At 34.5% G+C, this 23809-nt stretch overlaps 3 protein-coding genes across 3 annotated transcripts; 1 reads left to right on the top strand and 2 right to left on the bottom strand.

The window, feature by feature from the left end:
* Window positions 1-20: 20 nt before the first annotated feature.
* LOC140049951 (E3 ubiquitin-protein ligase RBX1) lies at window positions 21-3904 on the bottom strand. The gene is made up of 5 exons (XM_072094902.1): window positions 3745-3904; window positions 3222-3300; window positions 2126-2196; window positions 1667-1752; window positions 21-450 (listed from the first exon to the last, which is right to left on the bottom strand). Exons 1-5 carry the CDS (start codon window positions 3823-3825, stop codon window positions 438-440), a joined length of 330 nt encoding a protein of 109 aa, XP_071951003.1. The 5' UTR covers window positions 3826-3904; the 3' UTR covers window positions 21-437.
* A 4902-nt stretch (window positions 3905-8806) lies between these two features.
* On the top strand, window positions 8807-19699 carry LOC140048909 (uncharacterized). The gene is made up of 21 exons (XM_072093711.1): window positions 8807-8866; window positions 9389-9454; window positions 9943-10084; window positions 10669-10705; window positions 10974-11124; window positions 11865-11975; window positions 12198-12244; window positions 12927-13131; window positions 13683-13744; window positions 13925-13984; window positions 14456-14567; window positions 14697-14855; window positions 14967-15011; window positions 15374-16327; window positions 16649-16771; window positions 17071-17188; window positions 17414-17564; window positions 17673-17735; window positions 18094-18166; window positions 18471-18524; window positions 19150-19699. The coding sequence occupies exons 2-21, from the start codon at window positions 9428-9430 to the stop codon at window positions 19306-19308; spliced, it is 2853 nt and encodes a 950-aa protein (XP_071949812.1). The 5' UTR covers window positions 8807-8866; window positions 9389-9427; the 3' UTR covers window positions 19309-19699.
* Window positions 19700-20753: 1054 nt separating this feature from the next.
* On the bottom strand, window positions 20754-21938 carry LOC140049830 (thyrotropin-releasing hormone receptor-like). Its single transcript, XM_072094778.1, has one exon. It carries the CDS (start codon window positions 21936-21938, stop codon window positions 20754-20756), a length of 1185 nt encoding a protein of 394 aa, XP_071950879.1.
* Between the last annotated feature and the right edge of the window lie 1871 nt (window positions 21939-23809).

Genomic DNA, 23809 nt, shown 5'->3' with positions numbered 1-23809 from the left:
AATTAATTAAAACACTAGTATACTTTTTTTACAATCCTTTTATTATGCACAAAAACAATATTTCAGCTACAAATGTATTTAGCAGTAAGTAAACTAGAACAACAATAGACTCAACCCTACCAATCAACCTTCGGACAGACTTGTAGTCCCAGCCAGACTTTGTAGTCTGTTTTTCTGAAAACAATTTACAGAGTTGAAGAGAATGAGCCCATTTTTGGGGAGAGTTGATAGTATAACAAATTTGTATTGTATGTTTATTCTCTTTAATAAGACAAGTTTGTCCATCTGAAATGCCATACTATACACCATGGCATACTATATTAAATTTAGTTCTGAAGTTGGTCACTCCATTGTGTAGAAACCTATAGCTGTCTTGGCCATATTCTTCATTTGTATTCACAGGATAATGTTTGAAGTAGTAGTAAGTAAAATAAATATTAACGCCCATACCTGAAAGAAAAGGTAAAATTTATTCAATGTCATTATTGTGTAATAAAGCTCTGTCTACAAACTGTAAGTGACAACAAAATGTGATGTGCCCATATATGGACTTAATTATATTATATCACTACCATATTTGGCCATATCACTACCATATTTGGCCATATCACTACCAAATTTGGCCATATCACTACCAAATTTGGCCATATCACTACCAAATTTGGCCATATCACTACCATATTTGGCCATATCACTACCATATTTGGCGATATCACTACCATATTTGGCCATATCACTACCATATTTGGCCATATCACTACCATATTTGGCCATATCACTACCATATTTGGCCATATCACTACCATATTTGGCACATCACACTTTTTTGTCAAATTAGTTTAGTGTAGACAGAGCGTTTAAATTTACAATAGAATCACCCTTTGCTGTGATACAAGGGGTAATATATGTATTAATATATAGCCAACACTTATTCAAAGGAAACCACTATTATCTGAAGATATGTTCTATTGTACTCAAACATCATCAGTTAAAAGACCACTTGCTGAAACATAATTTAGTGATTTTTTTAAATAGACCATCTGTTTAAAATTTCTCTCCAACTGGTTGAGTTAGGGGATATGAATGGGGGGGGGGGGGGAGGCATTTATTAGGGAGTTTTCGCAATCTTACGAATACGATAACGAAAACGGATACGTCACGCACACGTATTCGTTTTTTGTAAGCCAGTAAAAATCTGTTTCGCATGGCAACGAAATATTGAGAGCGCCGTCCAAAATATGACTGTGATAAATTTGAGCGAAGCGCAGGTAGGTAGGCCTACGTGTTGCTTGGTGCTGGGCTGCCTAGGCCTAGCGTAACATCAAGGCAAGTGAGGACTGCTATTTATCAAAGTTGACCTGGCATTTTAGTAAATTACTTTATTAAATTACTTTCAATAAATCTATAATTATATTATAATCATGAATCATTCCTAATTCAAATGCAAAATAGATCAAAAACTATACTCGTTTTGTAGTTACGAATATGACTGGTGATATTCGTCAACACGAATACGCTTTACGAATATGAAATGGGGATCAGCTCAAAAGTTTCACAAATGTGACGTATCCGTTTTCGTTATCGTATTCGTAAGGTTGCGAAACCTCCCTATTATCTAACTACTACTACTATTATATTATTTTTGATAAATAATATTGTTACATACTTTTGAAATTCCCACTCTCTGTTATCCAGTGGACACACTTGTCTTGTTTTTAACCATCGAGAAATACAATGAAAATGAAAAGCATGCTGTGAAAAGAAAAAGAATTACAAGATTATTTTGTGAGAATCATGTATTTATAAATTATAGCGATGTTTTGAGAGGATAGGAAGATAAACTTCTGATTCTTAAGCTCTGGCTGCACTATCAAACTATTTTTTTTTCTAAAAAAGTGTGATGTGCCCAAATATGGTAGTGATATGACATCATCATGTCCATATGGACACATCACATTTTTTTTTCACATAAAACTTTAATTGTGTATACAGAGCTTTACACAAAAACACATCTTTCAAAAACGTTATAAACATTTTCTTTGTTTTCAGCAACTAAAGTGAAGGATTTTGAAAAGTGAAAGGAAAGTAAATTATTCTCTGTAGATAGTCGACTGCTTTTACTTACATTACATACGCCCCAGGCTACTGTACATTCATCTGAAGTAGCAGATGCTTGATTAGCTTGGCATTCAATACCTTTGTTGAAGAAAAGAAATACATATATAAAATATCGCTGTGGCTAAAGATACGGTACCGTATTCTAACTTCTGTTTACTAAAGGTACGGTAAAATTGCATTACGTCATAATCAGCCAATGGGGTTCTGGTACGTGTGTGACGTCATCATATAAGGATTTTTTTTTCATATCGCGTCTGTTGTATGTAGAGAATTCCTGTCGGCGGCGCCAGGCTGCATGGATGTGTGTGCGCTGATGAGGGTTTTATTTTTATTCCAAATGGCCTTTAGGCCTATATTTTTTATTAAACTTTGTTTACAATGGTGACCATAAACAACAAGCAAATGCGGACAATAAAGGGGCCCTGAAATACTATGATTTTTAGATCCCAGGGCTGAGTCAATCATCAGCGCACACATGCAGCTGGCCCCAGCCTGGCATCGCTTTCCCTACACACAAACAAACTCATATAATGAGGTTATATTACGTAGTAAGTAGGCCTAGGCCTCTTTTGAAACGGTTTTCTGTATTCTAGAATTAAAATCAACATGTTTTGGCTTTTCAATAATAATAACAGACGTAGGCTACATTTAGTTTTTGTCACACACGACGGCGATAATAGCGATAAATGAAGCATAAAGAAAATGCGATTGATACTGTTTTCGCGATATGAAAAAAAATTCCAAAGTCCTTATACGATGACGTCACACACGTACCAGCACCCCATTGGCTGGTTATGACGTAATGCAATTTTACCGTACCTTTAGTAAACAGAAGTTAGAATACGGTACCGTATCTTTAGCCACGGCGATAAAATATAAGTACTATATTAATAAAACTATTACAATTTGCATAGATTCATGTAAAATGATTGGACAAGAAACACACCAGCAAAACCCTTCTATTTGGACACTCCTATTATTTATTAAGTGACAACTTCCTGAGAAACAAAAGGGGACACTTTTAATGCTTGGTACCAAATACTGTACATTTTTGTATGTTTTTAATAATGAATAAATTTACAAATAAATACACAAATACTTACATAAATCCATGATGTGATTCCTACATATAGCACAGTTGTCAACAACTATGTCCCAGGCCCATAATGCCACAGCATTCCACTGTAATTACATAAATAAATATTTTATTTTTAATCTTTCCGACTGCTGTCCGTGTCTTTTGTTTCGCCATCCATAAATGAATTATTCATTGAATGTTGTTCAAATGAATACATGAAACATGAATGATATTTAATATTATAATAATGAATGTGTACTTATGTCTGCCTGCTAAACGTTATAATACAGAAATAATACATCACATCTATTTAAAGACATGATAATAGGCTAGGATGTCACACTGCTTATTATTCCATACCACCCACGTCGACATCGTCCTGGCCGGTTGGATCAGTTCCCGTCTATTAGGCCAAGGCCTAGGCCTAGCCTAGAAGAAGGCCTAACATAGGCCTAGTTCTGCCGGCAAAACCCTTACGTATCTTAATTTTAAAACATGTTACCATACAATCGCTAAATACATATTTTCAATATATAACTACGACAAACCTTTTTAACTTCAAATCTCTTCTTTGTATCGCCTTTTGAAGTTGAACTTGAAGGAGGATCGACTTCCATCGCTGTTGCCATTTTGCTAAAATAAGTGATTTGTAATAGCCGAAGGCTGGATAGCAATCTGTAGTGTTATAGCAGTTCAGGAAGTGATTCTCCATGTAGAGGGAACCAACAAGATGGCGGCTGCAATCGACCAATCAGATATGCCCTACGCAGTACGCACTACTACGCCTGTGTTGAGCCTATCTGCGCGTGAGAACGATACTCAACGCAGCGCGCTAAGCGTATAAACGCGAACGCCTTGTTGTGTTCTGGGACTGCTGACCAAAGATCGTATAGCGTGGCGCTATAGTATCTTTGCTGCTGACTGCTGGCAAACCAGCGGGGCGTCAACTCCGGGGTGTCTCCGGAGTTTTGCTTTTGGTGTGAAAGGGGTATATGTTTTGTTGGTCGAATAAATAAATGAAATGACAGTAAAGATTTATCTTATTCTTATTCATTCTATTTCGATTAACAATAATTAGGCCAAATTTAAATTTTATAAAAACTTCACTGTTCTTTTACAAGAATATGTGTTGTAATTTATGGTCTTAATGTATTACATTAGATTAATATTTTTTATAATGTTTTTGAACACATTTACGGCCGCCATCTTGTTGGTTCCCCTCCTGTGTACCTGCCTGTGTTGGGAGCTGGAATCCCTTTTCAGTCTGTAGTGCGCCTTCTAGCTTTCGGCTTACAGCTCACTGTAAAATTAAGTTGCAGCAGCAGTACGCCACCATCGCTTTTCTTGAAAGCCGTTGGTGGCGCTCATCAATTTAAAGATGGCAGCCTCCATAAGTACGAAGAAGTGCAACAAAAACATTGACGAAAATGTGCAAGAAACACTAACGCATGGATATAGAACGTTTTATGAAATACCAAATAATACAATTGAACAATTAGTTACGAAAAAGCTTAAAAGTAGTAAGAAATCTGATTCAAAATTGCTGCTAAAATACATTGACGAAAATGTATTGGGCAACAACACGTCGTTTTCTGGACCATTTGGGCAACGTACAGGTAAAGTCGGTTCGCCCCATATCGCCATACTGTTATTTTAGTCACTTCGCAACGGCCGAATCTTTGCAAAAAACTAACATACTTTTTGGAATATTGATTGATATAGCCCTAGTGAACACTATAATGGAATTTCTTGTGGTATCATGTAATAAATAATACTGCAGTGTGATTTAGGCCCTCCCCTCTACCTTGTATTATGAGATTGAGAAATGAAAAAATTAATTCTTACAATTTTTATGCACACACATATAATTAATTGTTTGTCCTCCTTTTTATAGTTACATATTGTGATTACACAGCTTCTGGACGGTAAGTAGCCTACTAGGTTAATTCACAAAATCATCACACACAACATACCGTAAGAAATCAGCTCACATCTCACACAGCTTGAACAAGCACGAATGCAATACTCGGGGTACACTAGCGAAAGAAGCTGTAATGACGTCATAAGACCGGATGCAACGTCACATACACATCAATAACCGCGCTACCAAATATGGCTATACGGTACCATCTTCGAGACGTGATATGGCTGCATCCGGTTTGAAATTAAAAAATCCGGCTCTATAGCTTAGAGGACATGTCCCTGTAGTATATTCATGCTAAATCCGAGCTCAATACTACAACGAATAAGGGAGGAGTAGTACTTTATAAATCGCACTTTTTGCTCAATAGTGTCCGGATGGAAGAAGAAGAGGAAAAGATGAGAGAGTCCTAGACTCCGGTACCCCGAGTAATAAAACGAGATATACTCTGTATATCATATTACGTATACAGTTTATTTCACCATAAAGTTAAAGAAAAATAGGTTTCGTCAGGGCTCGAACCGGGACCTTCTGCGTGTTAAGCAGACTTGACAACCACTACACTATGAAACCTCTTACACTAAAAATGTGGGTTACACAAAGTTTTTTAATCCATTTAAATTACAAATAAATATGGTAATAAGCACAAAGCAAAATAAACTTGCACTTTTTACTCAATAGTGTCCAGATGGACGAAGAGAAGATGAGTAAGTCCTAGACTCGGGTACCCCGAGTAAAAATCATCTCACACTACTTAAAAAACCAGCTCATCCATACATTCTTTACTCCCTGATCCATCACACAAATTAAAAAATCAGCTCACACAACTTTATTAAAAATCCGCTCACACAACTTATTAAAAATCAGCTCACACAACTTATTAAAAATCAGCTCACACAACTTTATTAAAAATCAGCTCTCACACAACTTATTAAAAATCAGCTCACACAACTTTATTAAAAATCAGCTCATCACGTGACTAAAAAAGATCAGCTCACACAACTTTATTAAAAATCAGCTCAGACAACTTAAAAAATGAGCTCACACAACTTTATTAAAAATCAGCTCACACAACTGATTAAAAATCAGCTCACACAACTTTATTAAAAATCAGCTCACACAACTTATTAAAAATCAGCTCACACAACTTTATTAAAAATCAGCTCATCACGCGATTAAAAAAAATCAGCTCACACAACTTGATTAAAAATCAGCTCAGACAACTTAAAAAATGAGCTCACACAACTTTATTAAAAATCAGCTCACACAACTGATTAAAAATCAGCTCACACAACTTTATTAAAAATCAGCTCATCACGCGACTAAAAAAAATCAACTCACACAACTTTATTAAAAATCAGCTCAGACAACTTAAAAAATGAGCTCACACAACTTTATTAAAAATCAGCTCACACAACTGATTAAAAATCAGCTCACACAACTTTATTAAAAATCAGCTCACACAACTTATTAAAAATCAGCTCACACAACTTTAATAAAAATCAGCTCACACAACTTTATTAAAAATCAGTTCACACAACTTAAAAAATGAGCTCACACAACTTTATTAAAAATCAGCTCACACAACGTATTAAAAATCAGCACACACAACTTATTAAAAATCAGCTCACACAACTTTATTAAAAATCAACTCACACAACTTATTAAAAATCAGCTCACACAACTTTAATAAAAATCAGCTCACACAACTGAAGCATTTTTGCACTGCTAAAAGCTTACTTTTTTTCTTCTATAGTTCTTTGAAATTCATTGAAGATTACATAAGTGAACAGGTATTGCCAGTGTATGGAAACACTCACACAACAACATCAGTAACATCCTTACAGACAACTCTGTTTCGTCATGAGGCAAGGTAACTATTGTTGCTGAATTTAATTAATAAAAAGATTAAAACATCAGTATCTAACTGTAATTCACTCAATTGAATTACTCACATACGACCCCTGGGAGAGGCGAGTCATGGATGCGTCATTTACAAATGATAATTGAACAGGGGTGAGTCAAAACACCTAGATTGGTACATCACATCAATGAACAATGGTGTGTCAATGTCTGTTACTTTACCACCCACCATATCATGGTAACTTAAAGCTTAGTCACTTTTTTTGACGCAGGAATGCTATGGTAATCATAAAGTATGATGCACCTCTCGCGGGGGTCGTATAGTGCATATTCCAACAAAAATGCAAAACTATGTTATTTACCTCTGCCAAGGAGGTATATGTAATCGATCGCGTGTGTTTGTTACTTGGCCAAATTGAAAATTGCCCAAGTATGTTGATCTGTTTGGTTTGTGTGTGTTTTGTTATTTGGCCAAATTGAAAATTGGCCAAGTATGTTGATCTGTTTGGTTTGTGTGTGTGTTTGTTTGTTTGTTTGTCATCACTCTAGCGCTCACAGAGTTTTGATTCGAATGACTCCAAATTACTACCATACATGTCACCTGGTGCAAGGACAACACTGCCCAATTTTGGTTAAAATCTGGACCATGGTCCCAATTCTGGACCACTTTTAAAAATTATTTTCAGACCTGCTAGTGTTAAAAGATAGGACAGAATTATCAAAAGCCGGTGAGCAGTCTTAAATTAACAAGTAAACTAAAATTGCATTTTCTCGGGAAGTACTTGTCCAAAAAACTTCATTTTTGTACAAGAGGCAAGAGTTATAATTTGTGATTTGTAATTTTAAAACTTAATTAGATTTAATAAACAGGTTTTTTAATGCGAGTCAAGTTAAAAAACCTATTTCTTTTCAAATTCACTCGTGTGTTTTTTCGCGTTGCTGTTGTATTGTTAGTCAACTGAATCTATTGTTAGTTGAAAGGCTGGTTACATAACGTGTACACCAAACTCGCATACACATGCTTGTAGTGAAATTAGCGTAAATCACAAACAGCATTAAGACACACACAAATATATATATATATTTTTTTACCGGAGAATTCTTATGTAGGAGAATTTTACAGTAGGCGGAGGTATGCACTCTCGGAGTGGCTTTCTAGTTTGTTTTGTTATGCTAATTTCACTTTTTAAAAGAAAATTTACTAAATATGCTTTTTTTGCAGGGATATTGTTCGTAATGCTGTGAAAGCTAGTGAACATGATGCTGTTATATTTGTTGGCACCGGTTGCACAGGAGCAGTTCATAAATTAATCAATGCCCTCAACCTCACTACACCTCCAGTAATTTTCTCATTTTTTTATTTTATGTATTATTTTTAAATTCGCATTTTTCAATTAATTATAGCTTCTTTCTGTCCAGCTGATTGACTGTTTGCTAGCTAGTATAATATTATTAGTTCAGTAGACCATGATTACTTGGCAAAATAGAATTTTACTAAGAATAATACTTGCTTTGTTTGTTTGTTTGTTTGCACAATAGTGTCCACAGTTTTTGTCTTTTTTTATCTAATTTCCCATTTGGGCCTTGAGCATTATTATTAATACTATTATTTCGGTGTAAATGGGTATATACTTGCAGAACAAGAAAATCGTTTTAAAATAAAAAATCTGTATTCTTTTAACATTGGCCGAAATAACATACCCTCTGTCGGTATCAGTATTCTGCCAAGTGTTTTCGCTCAGTCTCTAAGTTCTTAATTCATTATATTTTTACTTACTTATTTTGTAACACTTAATAAAAAAAAATAAAAATTTCTACAGGTTGTATTTGTTGGACCATTTGAGCATCATTCAACTTTTTTGCCATGGCGAGAAATTGGAGCCAAGGTACTTGTCATTTCTTTTAATACAAATATTCATACAAAATGAAAAATAAACAAATATGGAATTTATCCAAATACATTTTTAACAAAAAAATATACTAAAAATTGAAAATATTTATTAGTCAGTCAGGTCATTTATTATTTGTTATTGAATTTATTATTCACTCAAAAAAAATATAATCTACTTGTTTATTAAAAATTTAGCAAGACTGTGAAGCTGTACAATACATTAAAATGACAAAAATGCTATAATATACAGCTTTTGTCACAAAGTGCCCTCTACAGGGATGTCACCACGCTGGTAAGTGTCGGACGGACCCATCCAGCACTCAAAATTTTCGACCAGAATTTACAGGCTGCCAAACATCACTACTAATTATTACAATATTTATATAGGCCTAATAACGGTAATCCCCGGGTATCCCACCGAACCCGGGGGTGGGTGTGGGGATAATTTGTTGCCGACTGGCTCTCCAAAAAGCTGGTTACATACCTGCCCTTATTCTTTTATTTCTCTCTTTGTCAGGTTGTTCGTATATCACAAGATTCACAAGCAGGGGTTAATATGACTCACTTGGAAGAGGAACTGAAGGTAAGTTAAAGAAATCAATTTAGAATGATAAGAATATCTAATGTAGCCCTAACAAAGTAATATGTGGCCTTAATTCTGAATGTTTACTTTTAACGTTTTACCAGACCTCCCAAGTCGATTGGGATTTGATTTCGCAAGTGATGGAAGGGTTTGGAAGCAATAGCGCCACGGTATAATAAAAACTTTATATACTGTTGGTGGCGCTATTGCTCCCAATTCCTTCCCATCATGCATCGCTCACGTTTTTTGTGATAAAACTTATTGATTTTGTAAAAAATATTCTCATAGCCCATCTATGTTCGGAGGTAATTTAAAAAAATAGTGTGGCCTCTATGGTTTGGCCTTGCTTTTATAAAATCTCTTATTATTAGTATTTTATTTTTCCAAGTTTGGATCTGTTTTCTTGATTTAAAAAAATTAAAATCCAGTTTTAGCAGTAATTGCCTTCAATTTATATTTAAACTTTTAAAATTGTTTTTTTTTTTTAGAAATGGAAGGAGTCTGGGAAGCAACTGATTGGCTGTTTTTCAGCTGCTTCTAACATTACTGGAATTCTATTGGATACAGATTCAATCACCACATGTCTTCACCGCTATGATGCTCTGGCTTTCTGGGACTATGCTACTGCTGGTATATAGTACACTTTAGTTTCATGTATAGATATAGTGGTGGATCCAGGATTTTGGAACACAAGACTAAAAAGTCTAAAAACTAATTTTTCCCTTTTACATCACTGTATAATTTGCTTTATAATTAATTTTATGTGAAATTTAAGGCATTTCAAAATGTATACTTGTTCCCACAATGCAATAGTCAACTGTCAACAATTTGTCAAAGTGATCTGTATTTACCATTCACACCTAGGCTAAGGGAAACACTCTTTTAAATTTAAGTGAAATACTTAATATTTAAGAGAAATATCTCACTTGAATTAGTGTGATTGCTGAATATGGCACCACAGGTCTACATATAAATTTGAATATTTGTTTGTTTTGCAAAAAAAAAAAGAATTTCAAAGCATTTGTTCCTAAAGCTCTGTCTACACTATCAAATTTTATGTGAGAAAAAATGTGATTTGCCCATATATGGACATGGTGATGTCATATCACTTCCATACTTGAGCATTATCACTACCATATTTAGGCACACAAACTAGTTTAATAGTGTAGACAGAGCTTAAAAATGATCTCTCTCTCTCTCTTTTTCTTGTTTAGGTCCATATGTTAAAATTGATATGAATCCAGTTACCAGGTGAGAAGTTTTTCATGTCAGATATATTCTTGGAAATAATGTGTTAAGCTCTGTCTACACTATCAAACTAGTTGTGCCCAAATATGGTAGTGGTATGCCAAAATAGGGTAGTGATATAACATCATTATGTCCATATTATGGCCACATCACATTTTTTGTCACATAAAATTTGATAGTGTAGACAGAGCTTAAGAGGGTTCAGCTACATTCAGCCTAATCAAACCTGATTGTTAATATTTTTAATTATAATTCATTTGTACCCTTTCAGTACCAGTGGTCTGGCTCATAAAGATGCAATATTCCTTTCACCCCATAAGTTTGTTGGTGGAGTGGAAACCCCAGGTGTGTTAATTGCAAAGAAGAAACTCTTCAGGAATCCTGTACCTACTGACGGAGGGGGTGGCGGTTCTGTGTTCTTTGTAAGATTTTAATTAAAATACAATGTAAAGCTCTGTCTACACTATCTTGTAGTTTGACAAAAAAGTGTGGTGTACCCAAATATGGTAGTGATGCCCAAATATTGTAGTGATATATGATGCCATATATATATATATATATATATATATATATATATATATAGGTATATCATATTTTGTTGTCACATAATGTTTGATAGAATTGCCCCAAGTCTGTATTTATTGTCATTTTTTATTGTTAGTCCACCAGGGGGCATTTCGATTTGTGTATTATACGTATGAAATGCCATAATGTGCCAAAATATTTATCTTGTATACCAATTTTTGTCTTGAACCTAGACTAAGTTTGATAGTTTATTGCCGAAATGAATAAAATAAAAAAATAAATAAAATAGTGTAGGCAGAGCTTTAGTAAGACAGATTCATAAAAGAATAAACCAATGTGAACTGACGTCTCATGAGAGTTTTTCCGAGCTGCTCAACTACATCAGTCGCTATGCAATGTTGTAGATACAACCCTTCATTTGAGACTCTCTTATTCAGGAGTCACCAATATTTAAGAACACTTTGAAATGAACAAAATGAAATATATCTTAACACTATATGACCAACACCTACTCAATTCACACCCCTATTAATGGGATATTTTGTTAGGTCTCGAAGGTGTCCCTTTAAAAGAGTTCTACTGTAACTATCTTTCATTTATCAATCTTTCAAAATAACATTTTAACGATCCTTTTAAGGTTACAAGAGAAAGTCATCGGTACCTGCAACAAATTGAAATGCGAGAGGAAGGTGGTACGCCCTCTATAGTAGGAGCTATCCGAGCTGGTATGGTTTTTCAGCTGAAGGAGGTGAGAAATGTTTCTTTTTGGTTTGAGTGACCGGGCACAAAGTTCACGTCCACATGGATTGTAGTCAACTGGTACTAGTCCACAGATATATATGTATTTTTCGATAGTGGACATTCATGTTGACATGTCAGTGAACGTATGATGTAATGACATACAGTATGTTCTATTGTTTTAATAAGTCTTTTCCATTTTAATATGTTTTAATATTGTTTACATATACAGGCTGTGGGAGCTGATTTGATAATGCAAATGGAGCATGAATTGTGCAAGTAAGGAATTCATTAAACTACTGTTTTGGATTCCATTCAAATACTTTCTGCATAAAGAGAAAAACACAATATAGCTACTTTATCTCATTAGTTAATACAATTATTAGTTAAAAGAGTATCTCTAGGTTTTAAAATCTGTTAGCTAATAACAAAAATGTTAAAAAGTTAAGTTTAATAAAGGTAAAAGATCAGAAATTCATTATTATTTACTCCCAGAAATGTCATGCAGAGAAACACTATAATATATTAATCGAGAGACCTATCAAATTTACATAAGAATATAATGTTGTTCTTGTATATATTTACCTAGTTAATTAAAATAGTTATCAAGCATTAACAAGCAACTTAACACAAAAGACTAAAAAGTCCTAAAAAGACATGGTCATAGTCATCAATCACACATCTTCCGGTACGGTTCTGGTTCGACGCCGACAAATCAAATTGAACGTCAATGTTTCGTTTTCACAACGCTCCATGCGACTATGCACCAAGCAATATGCAGCATGAAAACAAAACATTGACGTTTTATTTGATTTGTCGACAGCGGACCAGAACATTGCCAGAATAAGTGTGAAAAACCCTTTAATTGAAAGATTTCCCCATGTCTGCCAATGATGAATATACTGCATAGAGTAATCATATTTTAAAAGTTGATTATTTCAAGTTTTGTTTTATATTAAAGGAAAGCATTAGATGCCTGGAAGACGTGTAAAAACCTAGTTCTGCTTGGCAACACGTCACTAAAGAGACTTCCCATTTTCAGCTTCCTTATAAGGCATCCAGTCACCAAACAGTTCTTGCATCATAATTTCATTTGTGCAGTTTTGAATGACGTGTTTGGTATTCAAGCTAGAGGAGGTTGCGCTTGTGCTGGACCGTATGCTCAGGTATGTACCATATGCTCAGGTATGTACCATATGCTCAGGTATGTACCATATGCTCATGTAAGTACCATATGCTCATGTAAGTACCATACGCTCAGGTATGTACCATATGCTCATGTAAGTACCATATGCTCAGGTATGTACCATATGCTCATGTAAGTACCATATGCTCAGGTATGTACCATATGCTCATGTAAGTACCATATGCTCAGGTATGTACCATATGCTCAGGTATGTACCATATGCTCATGTAAGTACCATACGCTCAGGTATGTACCATATGCTCAGGTATGTACCATATGCTCAGGTATGTACCATACACTCAGGTATGTACCATACACTCAGGTATGTACCATATGCTCAGGTAAGTACAGCACCACATGCTTGAATAAGCATCCTATATACCCAGTGGTGTACCATGGAAAGGTGGGGTCGATGGGTGAGACTACCCCATTTATGATATTGCATACCCTGATAACGTACATGCCTAATTTTGTAGTTTGAAATTCAATCCAAATATATAACTACTGTGATTTAATTATTTTGATTTTTAGGACTTGCTTGGCATTGATGAAAATTTAGCAAAAGAGATTGAATCCCTCCTTTTAGAAGACAGGTATAAATTGCATGTTTCCATTTTACTAAAACTATTTTATATTGTGTATGCTAAAAGCTACTAATGGTGTGCATCTTATGGAAGAGAGACCCACATGTCTTTCAAACAATGTAGAAGGCTAACCATGTAAATTAGATATTATAATGGACTTTAATTTACTTTTTTATTATTGTTTTGCAGTCGACTGGACAGAACACATCTGAGAAGGTACCAAGAATATTCTGAAAAAGAAATATTAAGGTAATTTAACATTTTTATTATAGTAAATGTATCATTTAACATAAAAAACATTGTTTTCATTCATGTTTCATTTTTTATTTTAAATACTGCAAAGTTAAGTAGACAAAAACTGTTATACTGTAGGTTAAAATTAAAACCACAGAAAATTTACCTACAATTTTAGTCTAGGCTCTAGACAGCATTTCGACCTAATATTGGTGAAAAGAAAATGTTGTCTTAGTTGGCGTTTAATATGTATAATACTTTTTCAGACAAATGAAAAAGCTGACTATACATAAATTAAAAAAGACAATAACTAGAGACTTGGGGCAAGTCTGCTAAAATAAATAATATGGTTGCATTTCTATATATACTATTATATTTAATTAGGTTAAAATATATGGAGAAATACAATTTGTAAATATAATGTTTAAAAAGAGAATTAAGAAGATTGCATTCTGTAAATATACTGTTTTCATTATCTACATCTAGGCCAGGTTTTGCACGTATTAATCTACCTTATTTTATGAGTGATGAGGCGGTAGAGTTTGTTATTTCTTCCGTTGCTATGGTAGCAAATGAGGGATGGAAATTGTTGCCACAGGTAAATAGAAGATATTAATTTAAAAGTTTTGATTGAATAATGTGTTCACTGTCGTAACTATTCATCAGGCCGAGGAATTAAATTTCCAAAAATTCTGTTGCTACTGTACATAAACATTTTTCATTTCAGTACATGTTTAACCCAGAAACTGGAGAATGGAAGCAGCGTTATCATCAAGTATTCAGAGATCGGCGCTGGCTTGGTTCTATTTCTTACGCAACTGGAAAATTAGCTTACCCTAAACCTCCAGTCCCAAAAAACAAAGGAAGGTCCCCAGAAAACTATCAGGTACCAACAAATATTTTGATTACTTTTAGAAGAAAAACCTTTTAAGGATTGTTAGTCCGTTGTAAATCCTGTTATTTATAGTTATAATTGTTTTGGTTTTTGTTTCTCTAGGACTGTTCGAATTTAGCCACAGAGATATTCAATTCTAAAATGAATGTAAGTTATAACTACAGTAGAATATGTTTTAGTCGAGTGGGAGAAAGGTTAAGGCGCTGCAAACGGCAAGGGCGCTGCAAATCATAGCCATAAAATCAGCTATCTTTAGTTCTGATAGAAAAATCTTCCTAAAATGACTGGATAAACATCTGGCTTATGTGGACTTGGAAGAACCAAGTGCTTCTTCTAAGAGATTGGGTCTAACTCCGGTGCTATTGCATTGCAGTCGATGCCGTTGTGAACAGACTAATGAATGCCATATGTGTGTCATCTTAATTCAACCACATTTAGAATATACTGTTGCTATATTTCATGTATGTGCCTAGTCCTGATTTTTCCTTGTTTTTTTTACCTTTTTAAAGGTTGACCTACCAGATCAGTCTCTGCTTTTTGACAAAAAGGCAGAATCTTTACGATGGTTTATACTGCCGAGTGAAGCTGTTCAGATTCAGAATGACCCAAGTCATTCCATCACAAATACAATGCCATTCAATCCACCACATCATCCAGATGATACAACATTACATCAACAAAAGGAAGGAATTGCAAAGGTGGAAAGAGAATCAGTAGTAGAATTATGCCATTTAGGACCTGATGATTCTAAGGAAGATGTCCAGAAGACACCACTAGAGGTTGACCAAAAAACTCCTTCTTTAGAAGAAAAATCAGAGTATTTGTCTGATCACCATATTAGTTCATCAACAAAAGACTTTGTCTTAGCTGCAGGAGTATCTGACTGTAAAGAAAAAATTAGCAAAATGTCATTAGAAACAAAAGAAGATATTACTTCTGTGCAACATATTTATGGTTTGGTTCAAGACAATGATGTGCAGATGAGGACATCACATTCAGCTGACGAGACATTAAAGAGTGATGATACTCATTCTGCTATAAATGGTGAGCTGGAAAAAGAAAAGATATCACAGAAGTGCACATCATCAGATCATTTACCTCTCACAGTTGGAAAATGTTTATCATATCAGCCACATAGTAACCTAGATATAGAAAATAGTCATTTTAGACATCCAGAAAATGGTCACTGTGATTTACCAACTGGAGGAAACACAGAAGTTTATAATTGCTCCTGTGATAAATTTGAATCTTCACGAAAGAATAAGCAATCGGAATCAGCAAAAGAAACAACTTGTACTAAGGATATTAAAGATACATCAGTAACCAGCTGTCCACTTATTAAACGAAAGCCTCCAAAACCTAAGCATAAGTTTCAGAAACAGAACAACAAAAAGAAGAAAGAGGTGGATGGAACGCCAAGGTTTTACCCACCACCCAAGAGCATATTTAAACCAACAACAGAGGTAATTATGTCAATCTAGTGCTTTAATGCTCAATGCTTCTAAGCGCTTCACATTATTACTCTGGCCATTAGATCAAACACGTATGGGCAGCTGCCATAATTATGCAGCTAGTAATCAGCAACCCATGTACACCTGAGTGGAGAGAGACAAACGTAAGTGTCTTGCCTAAGTATGGTAGTGATATGATGTCACCATTTATATATATGGACATATCACAGTTGTTTGTCAAACTAGATTGATAGTGTAGACAGAGGTTAAGGTTGTGTAATGACAAGTCAATTATTTGAAAAACTCGTCATCATTTTAATTAAATCTTTCTAGGCTCTTGAGGAATATGACATGATACACGATGGTGACAAAGTACTTGTTTGTTTATCTGGTGGGAAGGACAGTTTGTCTCTGCTACATGCGCTAAAACAATATCAATATTATGCGAAGAAAAAAGTAAGTATAACTACGAGATAGCAATTTGTAACACTTTAGGTTTGTTGATGGAAAACATCTGGCAGGCTTATGTTGAAAGCAACTCATTTCAGATAAAAGGAACTATTTACTTAAAAGCACCCATGTCGACCTTTGACTAAACTAATTTTCTTTAAATTGTTGCTTGAAAAAAATTAGCGTTATCTGTATGTTTAGATAAAAAATCTTTAAACAATGTATTTTAATCACAAAATCTGTATTTATATTCTTAGATTTAGTTAAAAATAAGATCTGTTCAAATTCTTTAATTTTAATTTTAGAATATAGCATTTGAACTTGGTGCAGTCACAGTTGATCCACAAACATCGACCTATGACCCAAGCCCATTGAAAGGTTACCTATCAGAACTGAGGGTGCCATATTTTTATGAAGAACAATGCAAGTATAATAATAATTTGATTGGCTTATTAGGCCTAAACAAAAATAAACATGTTTGAATTGAAATATGATTTATTTCTGATTTATGACATGACATATAATTTATAGTATTGCTAAACAATTACTACTGGGCAAAAATCTATAAAAATATTTAAAAATATGTAATTTCCATTCTCAATTTCTCCCCCAAAAGTGTCAATGAACTAAATTTTGTGTCTCATACAGGTATAATGGAACAAGCAGCTTCACTTCCTGAATGCACATCAATATGTAGTTTTTGTTCACGAATGAAACGTGGTAGAATTTACGCGGCCGCAAGACGTGAGAACTACAATGTACTTGCAATGGGTCAGCATCTAGATGATTTAGCTGAGAGGTATGATATCTAATGAAACATTGTTGATACGTCCAATTTAAAATAATCTTGTCTTAAGTACATTTTTTTAAAATAATTATTCTAAAGTGTAGTGTGTTTTTATTTCAGCTTTTTTATGTCTGTTTTTCACAATGGCCTTATGAGAACGATGAAAGCCAACTATATTGTAAAGTAAGTTTGATTTACAACACAGTTCAGAAGCGAGAAAACGTTAAAAGGCCAATTTACACAGACAAGCAGTAACTGTAAGTGGAAAACCGTGTAACTTGTCCCATGTAGAATCTGTATCCTGAGCGGAAACTACCTGCCCGCTCCACGTTGTGTGTAAATGGTCACAAGGAATAACATAGATTCTATATTTTTATTGCTGTTACCGTTCTTCTGTGTTAATTGGCCTTAATGCATGTTGTAATCCGGTGTGTAAGTCACAGGAAAATAGACTTTTAAATCAAACTAATTGAAGAGAGAGTACAAAAGTGTTATTGTAGTTATAAACAAATAATACAATTGTTCTCTTTTTTTTTTATAGAGAAGGTGATTTAAGAGTCATCAGACCATTTGTATATGTCAGAGAAAAAGATCTCAGAGACTTTGCTAAAGAGGTATTGTCACGTTTTTAGAATAGTTGTAGAAAAATGTTATAATTTAGTCAGTTTTGAGCCTTGGTGCACCAACTTTTAATAAATATTTTATTTTGTCACAATATATTTTGATAGATACAGTAGAGCCCTATTCAGGGGACAAGACGGGAAATCTATTTTTAACACTACTTTCAACTTCTATTTAGAAGACACCTTTTTGAGCCCCAAAAGTGTCCCTTGAATAGGAGTTCTACTGTATAAACTGAATAACAATAATGTTAAAATCAAAACTACATTTAATGAAACAGTTTATTTGTTTACGTAGATGCGTTTGCCAGTCATTGCTGAGAATTGCCCAGCTTGCTTCGAGGCTCCAAAGGTATATAATCCTCTTTATGTATTTGTTACTGGTGGGAGATAGGTAATACCTGATGAATTTACAGTTGTTTGTGGAAAGAGTAAAGCTTTACACTATTAAACTGACAAAAAAAAAGTGTGATGTTCCTAAATATGATAGAGATATGACGTCAGCATATCCATATATGAGCAATTTTTTTATCACTTAAAGTTTGATAATGTAGATAGAGCTTTGAGGAAAGCTTGTAGAATCTTTCTAGTTCACTACCAGGAAGATCTCGCTACTATTCATAAGGGGTATGATGTCCCAATTAACAGCATAATACAGATTTAAATTACTACTTCTGAAAAAAAGAGGAGATATTTCTAGGAAGTAGTTTCTGCGGAATATTTTTGGAGGACCTGTTTTTCCCCCTTTCCTACATAGACCTTGTTCTCAATTATGATGAACTTCTTATGGACTAAGTTTGTGGAGTCAGACTTTTTGGATATGTATATAGTTCTACTGTATGTTCAGTTTAAGAAAAGGATACTTTTCTGAAAACAATGGTTGTTTCCATGACCTGGAATGCTCGTAATTTTAGAGAAATTCTGTAGGTTTGGACAATTTAAAGATTATAAATCATTTCATTGTTTGAATTTTTCAGGAAAGACATCGAACAAAGCAACTATTAGCAACACAAGAGCTTCTGTTTCCACGACTGTACCAGAGTCTAGCAACAGCAATGAAACCACTAATGTCTAAAAGAAAAACAGGATTGGAGTCTAGTAGAAGATTAGTTGAAGAAGAGGATGATGATTTATAGTATCCTTATGATTTGCTGAAAAGATGCAATGGATAGAATTTGAATTGAATTGACATTTATTAGCTATTATTATGTATGTTACAATGTTATCAATAAAGGTTAAAGGTCAATTTCCACAGACGAACGGTAGCGCTCTGCGATTTGTGTAAATGGTCATAAGAGATAAGATTCTATATTTTTGTATTCCGTTTACCGTTACCGCTCGTCTGTGTAAATTGGCCTTAATGTTCTTACACTGAGATCATTTTTATTTTATTGCAAGACCAAAATATACATATACAAACAAACATTTTAAAAATAAATACTTCGTAATACAATTCAATTGGTATATATACGTATATTATAATTTACTACATATTTATAAGTCTAGTTGATGCAATTTGACGTAACAAAAGATATAGGCCTATAAAATAAATAATGAACAAAACATACACATTCAATATTCAACCCCTCTCCCATATTCGATTTGGTCAAAAGTTCTTAAATCCGAGTAAATTATTAATTATGCCTTTACACAGTTGTATAATAAAAAAAAATAGCTTAAATATTTATTTCTGGTAAAGTACCACTACTTCAAACAAACGTCCTGATGTTTTTTCAAATTCACATTTATTCAGCAATATCAATATTTACATTGTTACAGGGACAAATAATTGTCTGTAGTCGTAAGACCATTTGGAAAACAAAATATAATCACAAAGAAAAAAACATGAAATAAGGGGTTTTTTGACATTATAACATGCGTCGTTTTTTAGTCGCGTGCAAATGCGACTCTACAGCTCACTATGTCGGTCGGTTGGTCGGTCGGTCAACACTAACTCAAATTTGAGCACACGACTGCAGTCATGTATATGGCCTTGTTTAGAATTCATTTTGTATTGTTCGTTTAGAAGTCTATTACAGAGATTTATAAATCGTCTTAAAATGCACGCAATCGATTTATCATAGTCAATGTATTTTTTCAATTTTGCATTTCTCTGTTCGACCCATCCTATCGTTTTCCGATAAGTGAAAAAATCCTAATACTGTAGTTTATGATGTGAATTGACATTTCAGGGGTATTTTTATTTAGGTCGAGTGTCCAGTACTGCGAGTGTCCAGTACTGCGAGTGTCCAGTACTGCGAGTGTCCAGTACTGCGAGTGTCCACCAAGCGGTTAAGACAGGGCGCCGTGAATCATAGCTATAATTATTATTAGGAATATACTCTCCTCGGCCATAGTTCGTGGTGATAAAACAAACTCGGATAAGGACTTTAAACTGAAGGTCCGGTGTACACCAATCAATATCGTTTACATATAATTATAACCTAGTACATATACGGAAGAGTAGGGGGTTAGCCTACTCCGGTGCACAGATACATCCAACAGCTATGTCAAAATGAGTGAAGAACTCGTATCCATTAAGAGCCAACGATGATTGAGATCATCTGGATGTGTCCGCTGTTTAGGTTATAGTTTCGTTCACATTTGAAGGTCTTCTGTCGCGCTCTGTCAGAAGGTATGACATCGAGTAAGTGCCAAAGCTATTCGACCTTTTCCTTCTCAGTATATGTAGCGAGCAAATGACTTGGTACATGGCTTTTCTATACGACGGATTAACGGCGCTGTAGATCACCGGATCCACGACAGCGTTACAGTATGCAAGCACCCGAACGACCTGTATAATCCATCTAAATGCCTCTTCCGATAGAAGGTACTCACCCGTGATTATGGAACTGATCACTCCACTTAAAGATAAAATGTGAAATGGTGCCATTAGGATAAAGAACACGACACCATTTACAATCAGCATCCTTGTGATGTTGATGCTTTCTTGAATAACTCGACTTGAATCCGCACGTTTTAGTTTCGCATCTCTTGCGCTTCCTCGAATTTCTATTATAATCAAAACGTACGCAGCGTTACTGAATATCATAACAAGAAAAAACGGAAGAGTCTGGACGAAATCATTGTAAAGTTCGAACCGTTGCTTTACCGGTGTGCATAAAATTATCGTGTCTGGAATATCAGAGTGTTCGTCTTCTGCAAGTTTCTTCAGACAGGCAACGACTCTATTTGCGAATGCTGGAACAGTTGTGGCGGCAAGTATTAGCGCCAAAACACAAGCAATCGTAATGTGTTTGAGTGCGCGTCGTTTGGAACTGAGGCTATGTTTTGTAAGAGGATGACAGACTGCTTCATATCTCTCGTAAGAGAACACAGTCACCAGGAACATCGACGCAAAAAGTCCTGCGTTCTTCAACAAAGGCATAACTGCGCACCATAAGTCTAAAGAATATGCACTGTCAAAGTAAATTGGCGATCTTATATACGCGTGGAGCTTCTCCGTAATTCCAATTATTGTATACAAAAGATCTGCTAAAGCTAACGACACAAGATAAATATTTGTTGTCGTGCGCATGCGAGGTGCACGCGCAACAACGATGATAAACACCAAGTTTGTAAGAATTGCCAGAAAAAGTAGTAACGGTAAAATGATTAGTATGTTTACAGTCTCAAAGTTTGTATACAAATAAGATGGAGTATAAGTAAAATTTCTGTCGATACAAAAACTAGCGACATCCGTATAATTGAATATACTCGAGTCTCTAATTAGCTCGGTCGACAATACTTCTTGGTATATTTCCATTACTGCAATGTGTAGTCGGATGATGAAAGCATGGGTTGACCAAACGTCCTGTTTCCAAATATCAACAAACTTAAATTTTTATTGTAGGCATTTACCCACAAAGAAAAATTCATAAAATAAGTTTCAGAAATTACGTATATATTAGTTTTAATAGTAGTAGAAGTACACTGTTGCTGTATCGTTGGTTCAGGATCTAATAAAATACTTCATGTCTACTATTAAGGATTCACCAAACGTTTTGTATAACTATAACGGTAACGTATTTACCCGGAAAGAAACCTTCTTAAGTTTCAGGAATTACGTATATATAATTAGTTGTAATAATTATGTAGTATTAGTATAATTTTGCGGTACCTTTGGTTCAGGAAATCCAAAATAGAATACTTCACGTCCACTATTATAGATTCACCAAACGTCTTGTATAACTACCGCAAAGAAACATTCTTAAGTTTCAGGAATTACGTATAGTTAGTTGTAATAATTATGTAGTATTAGTATAATTTTGCGGTACCTTTGGTTCAGGAAATCCAAAATAGAATACTTCACGTCCACTATTATAAATTCACCAAACGTCTTGTATAACTACCGCAAAGAAACATTCTTAAAACAAGCTTCAGGAATTACATATATAATTAGTTGTAATATGTAGTAGTAGTATAATCATGGACCTATAAATGATAGGTCCATGGTATAATGTTACGGTACCTCAGGAAATCCAAAAAAGAATACTTCACGTCCACTATTATGGATTCACCAAAACGTCTTCTTTCCAACCTTCATTCACAAACTCAGGTTTTCAATATTGCATCGGTAACGCATTTAGGCCTACCCGAAAATAATAATAAAAAAAAAACCTTCTTAAAAACAGGAATTGCGTATAGAGGCCTAATTAGTGACACTGTAGTATTATTAGATTGCTTCGGTACTTTTTTGTTTCAAGAAATGCAAAGTAGAATACTTCACCAATACTTCGAATGAAGAATGTCGGAATAAATTCGCTTTATCATCAGCTTATCAACCGATTTTTAACAGCTGTCGAAATTGGTAGCTATGTGGTTTGTTTGTTCGTTCTTGTTTGTCGGCATACACCGTAATGCTGTGAAAATAATAAACCCACTCGCTCTTCAATTAATTACCACGTATGTGCATCTCGAGTAAATGCGTTTTCGTTTTTCTCGAGTTTCAAGAACGCACGTTTTCCGAGATCGCCAGCGTTATGTACACAGTCCGTCCTAATAAAACTTGAAGATGTGATGCTCGTTTAAGTTTACATTACAACAAGAAACCACTATCTAATAGAATTGAATAAATATAATAATAACGATATGTTGTCATATTAAAAGTTTCAACGATTGGTAAACTAGTGGAATACTGTAAAACACGCTTGTCGGAAATTCTATGAAAGAACCTCTCACGATCGATTTTAAATGACTACTTAAAATCTATGAATAGATTTAATATATATTGGCCTACTGGTACTGCGTCATCAATTCGCGTTTATTTTTTAGTTGCGTGTAACGCGTCTCTACAGCTCACTATGTCGGTTGGCAGGTCGTTAAACACTAACTTGAGCACGCGACTGCAGCCATGTATATGGCCTTGTTTCACACACAGTTTATTTGATGTAAGCAATTGAAGTTAGACTTTTGTTGCTAGTTTTGGTTTAACAGAGAGGGAACATTTCATTTAAATGAATTACACATACCGAATATCATACCGAATGTTCACATGCATTTCACGTTACCTGTTTGATAATTTTATTTTTAAAATACTTATAATGGTTAAGTACACATACTTATCTCATGATTCTATAATTGCAAACATTCTCTTGTATTTACATAGTTTTCCAAAGATAAAAAGCGTCATTAGTT

The sequence above is a fragment of the Antedon mediterranea genome, chromosome 5 (genome assembly GCF_964355755.1).
Source record: "Antedon mediterranea chromosome 5, ecAntMedi1.1, whole genome shotgun sequence".
NCBI lineage: Eukaryota > Metazoa > Echinodermata > Crinoidea > Comatulida > Antedonidae > Antedon > Antedon mediterranea.
Note: the sequence above shows the minus strand (reverse complement) of the source record. Positions and strands in the feature narration are given on the sequence as shown.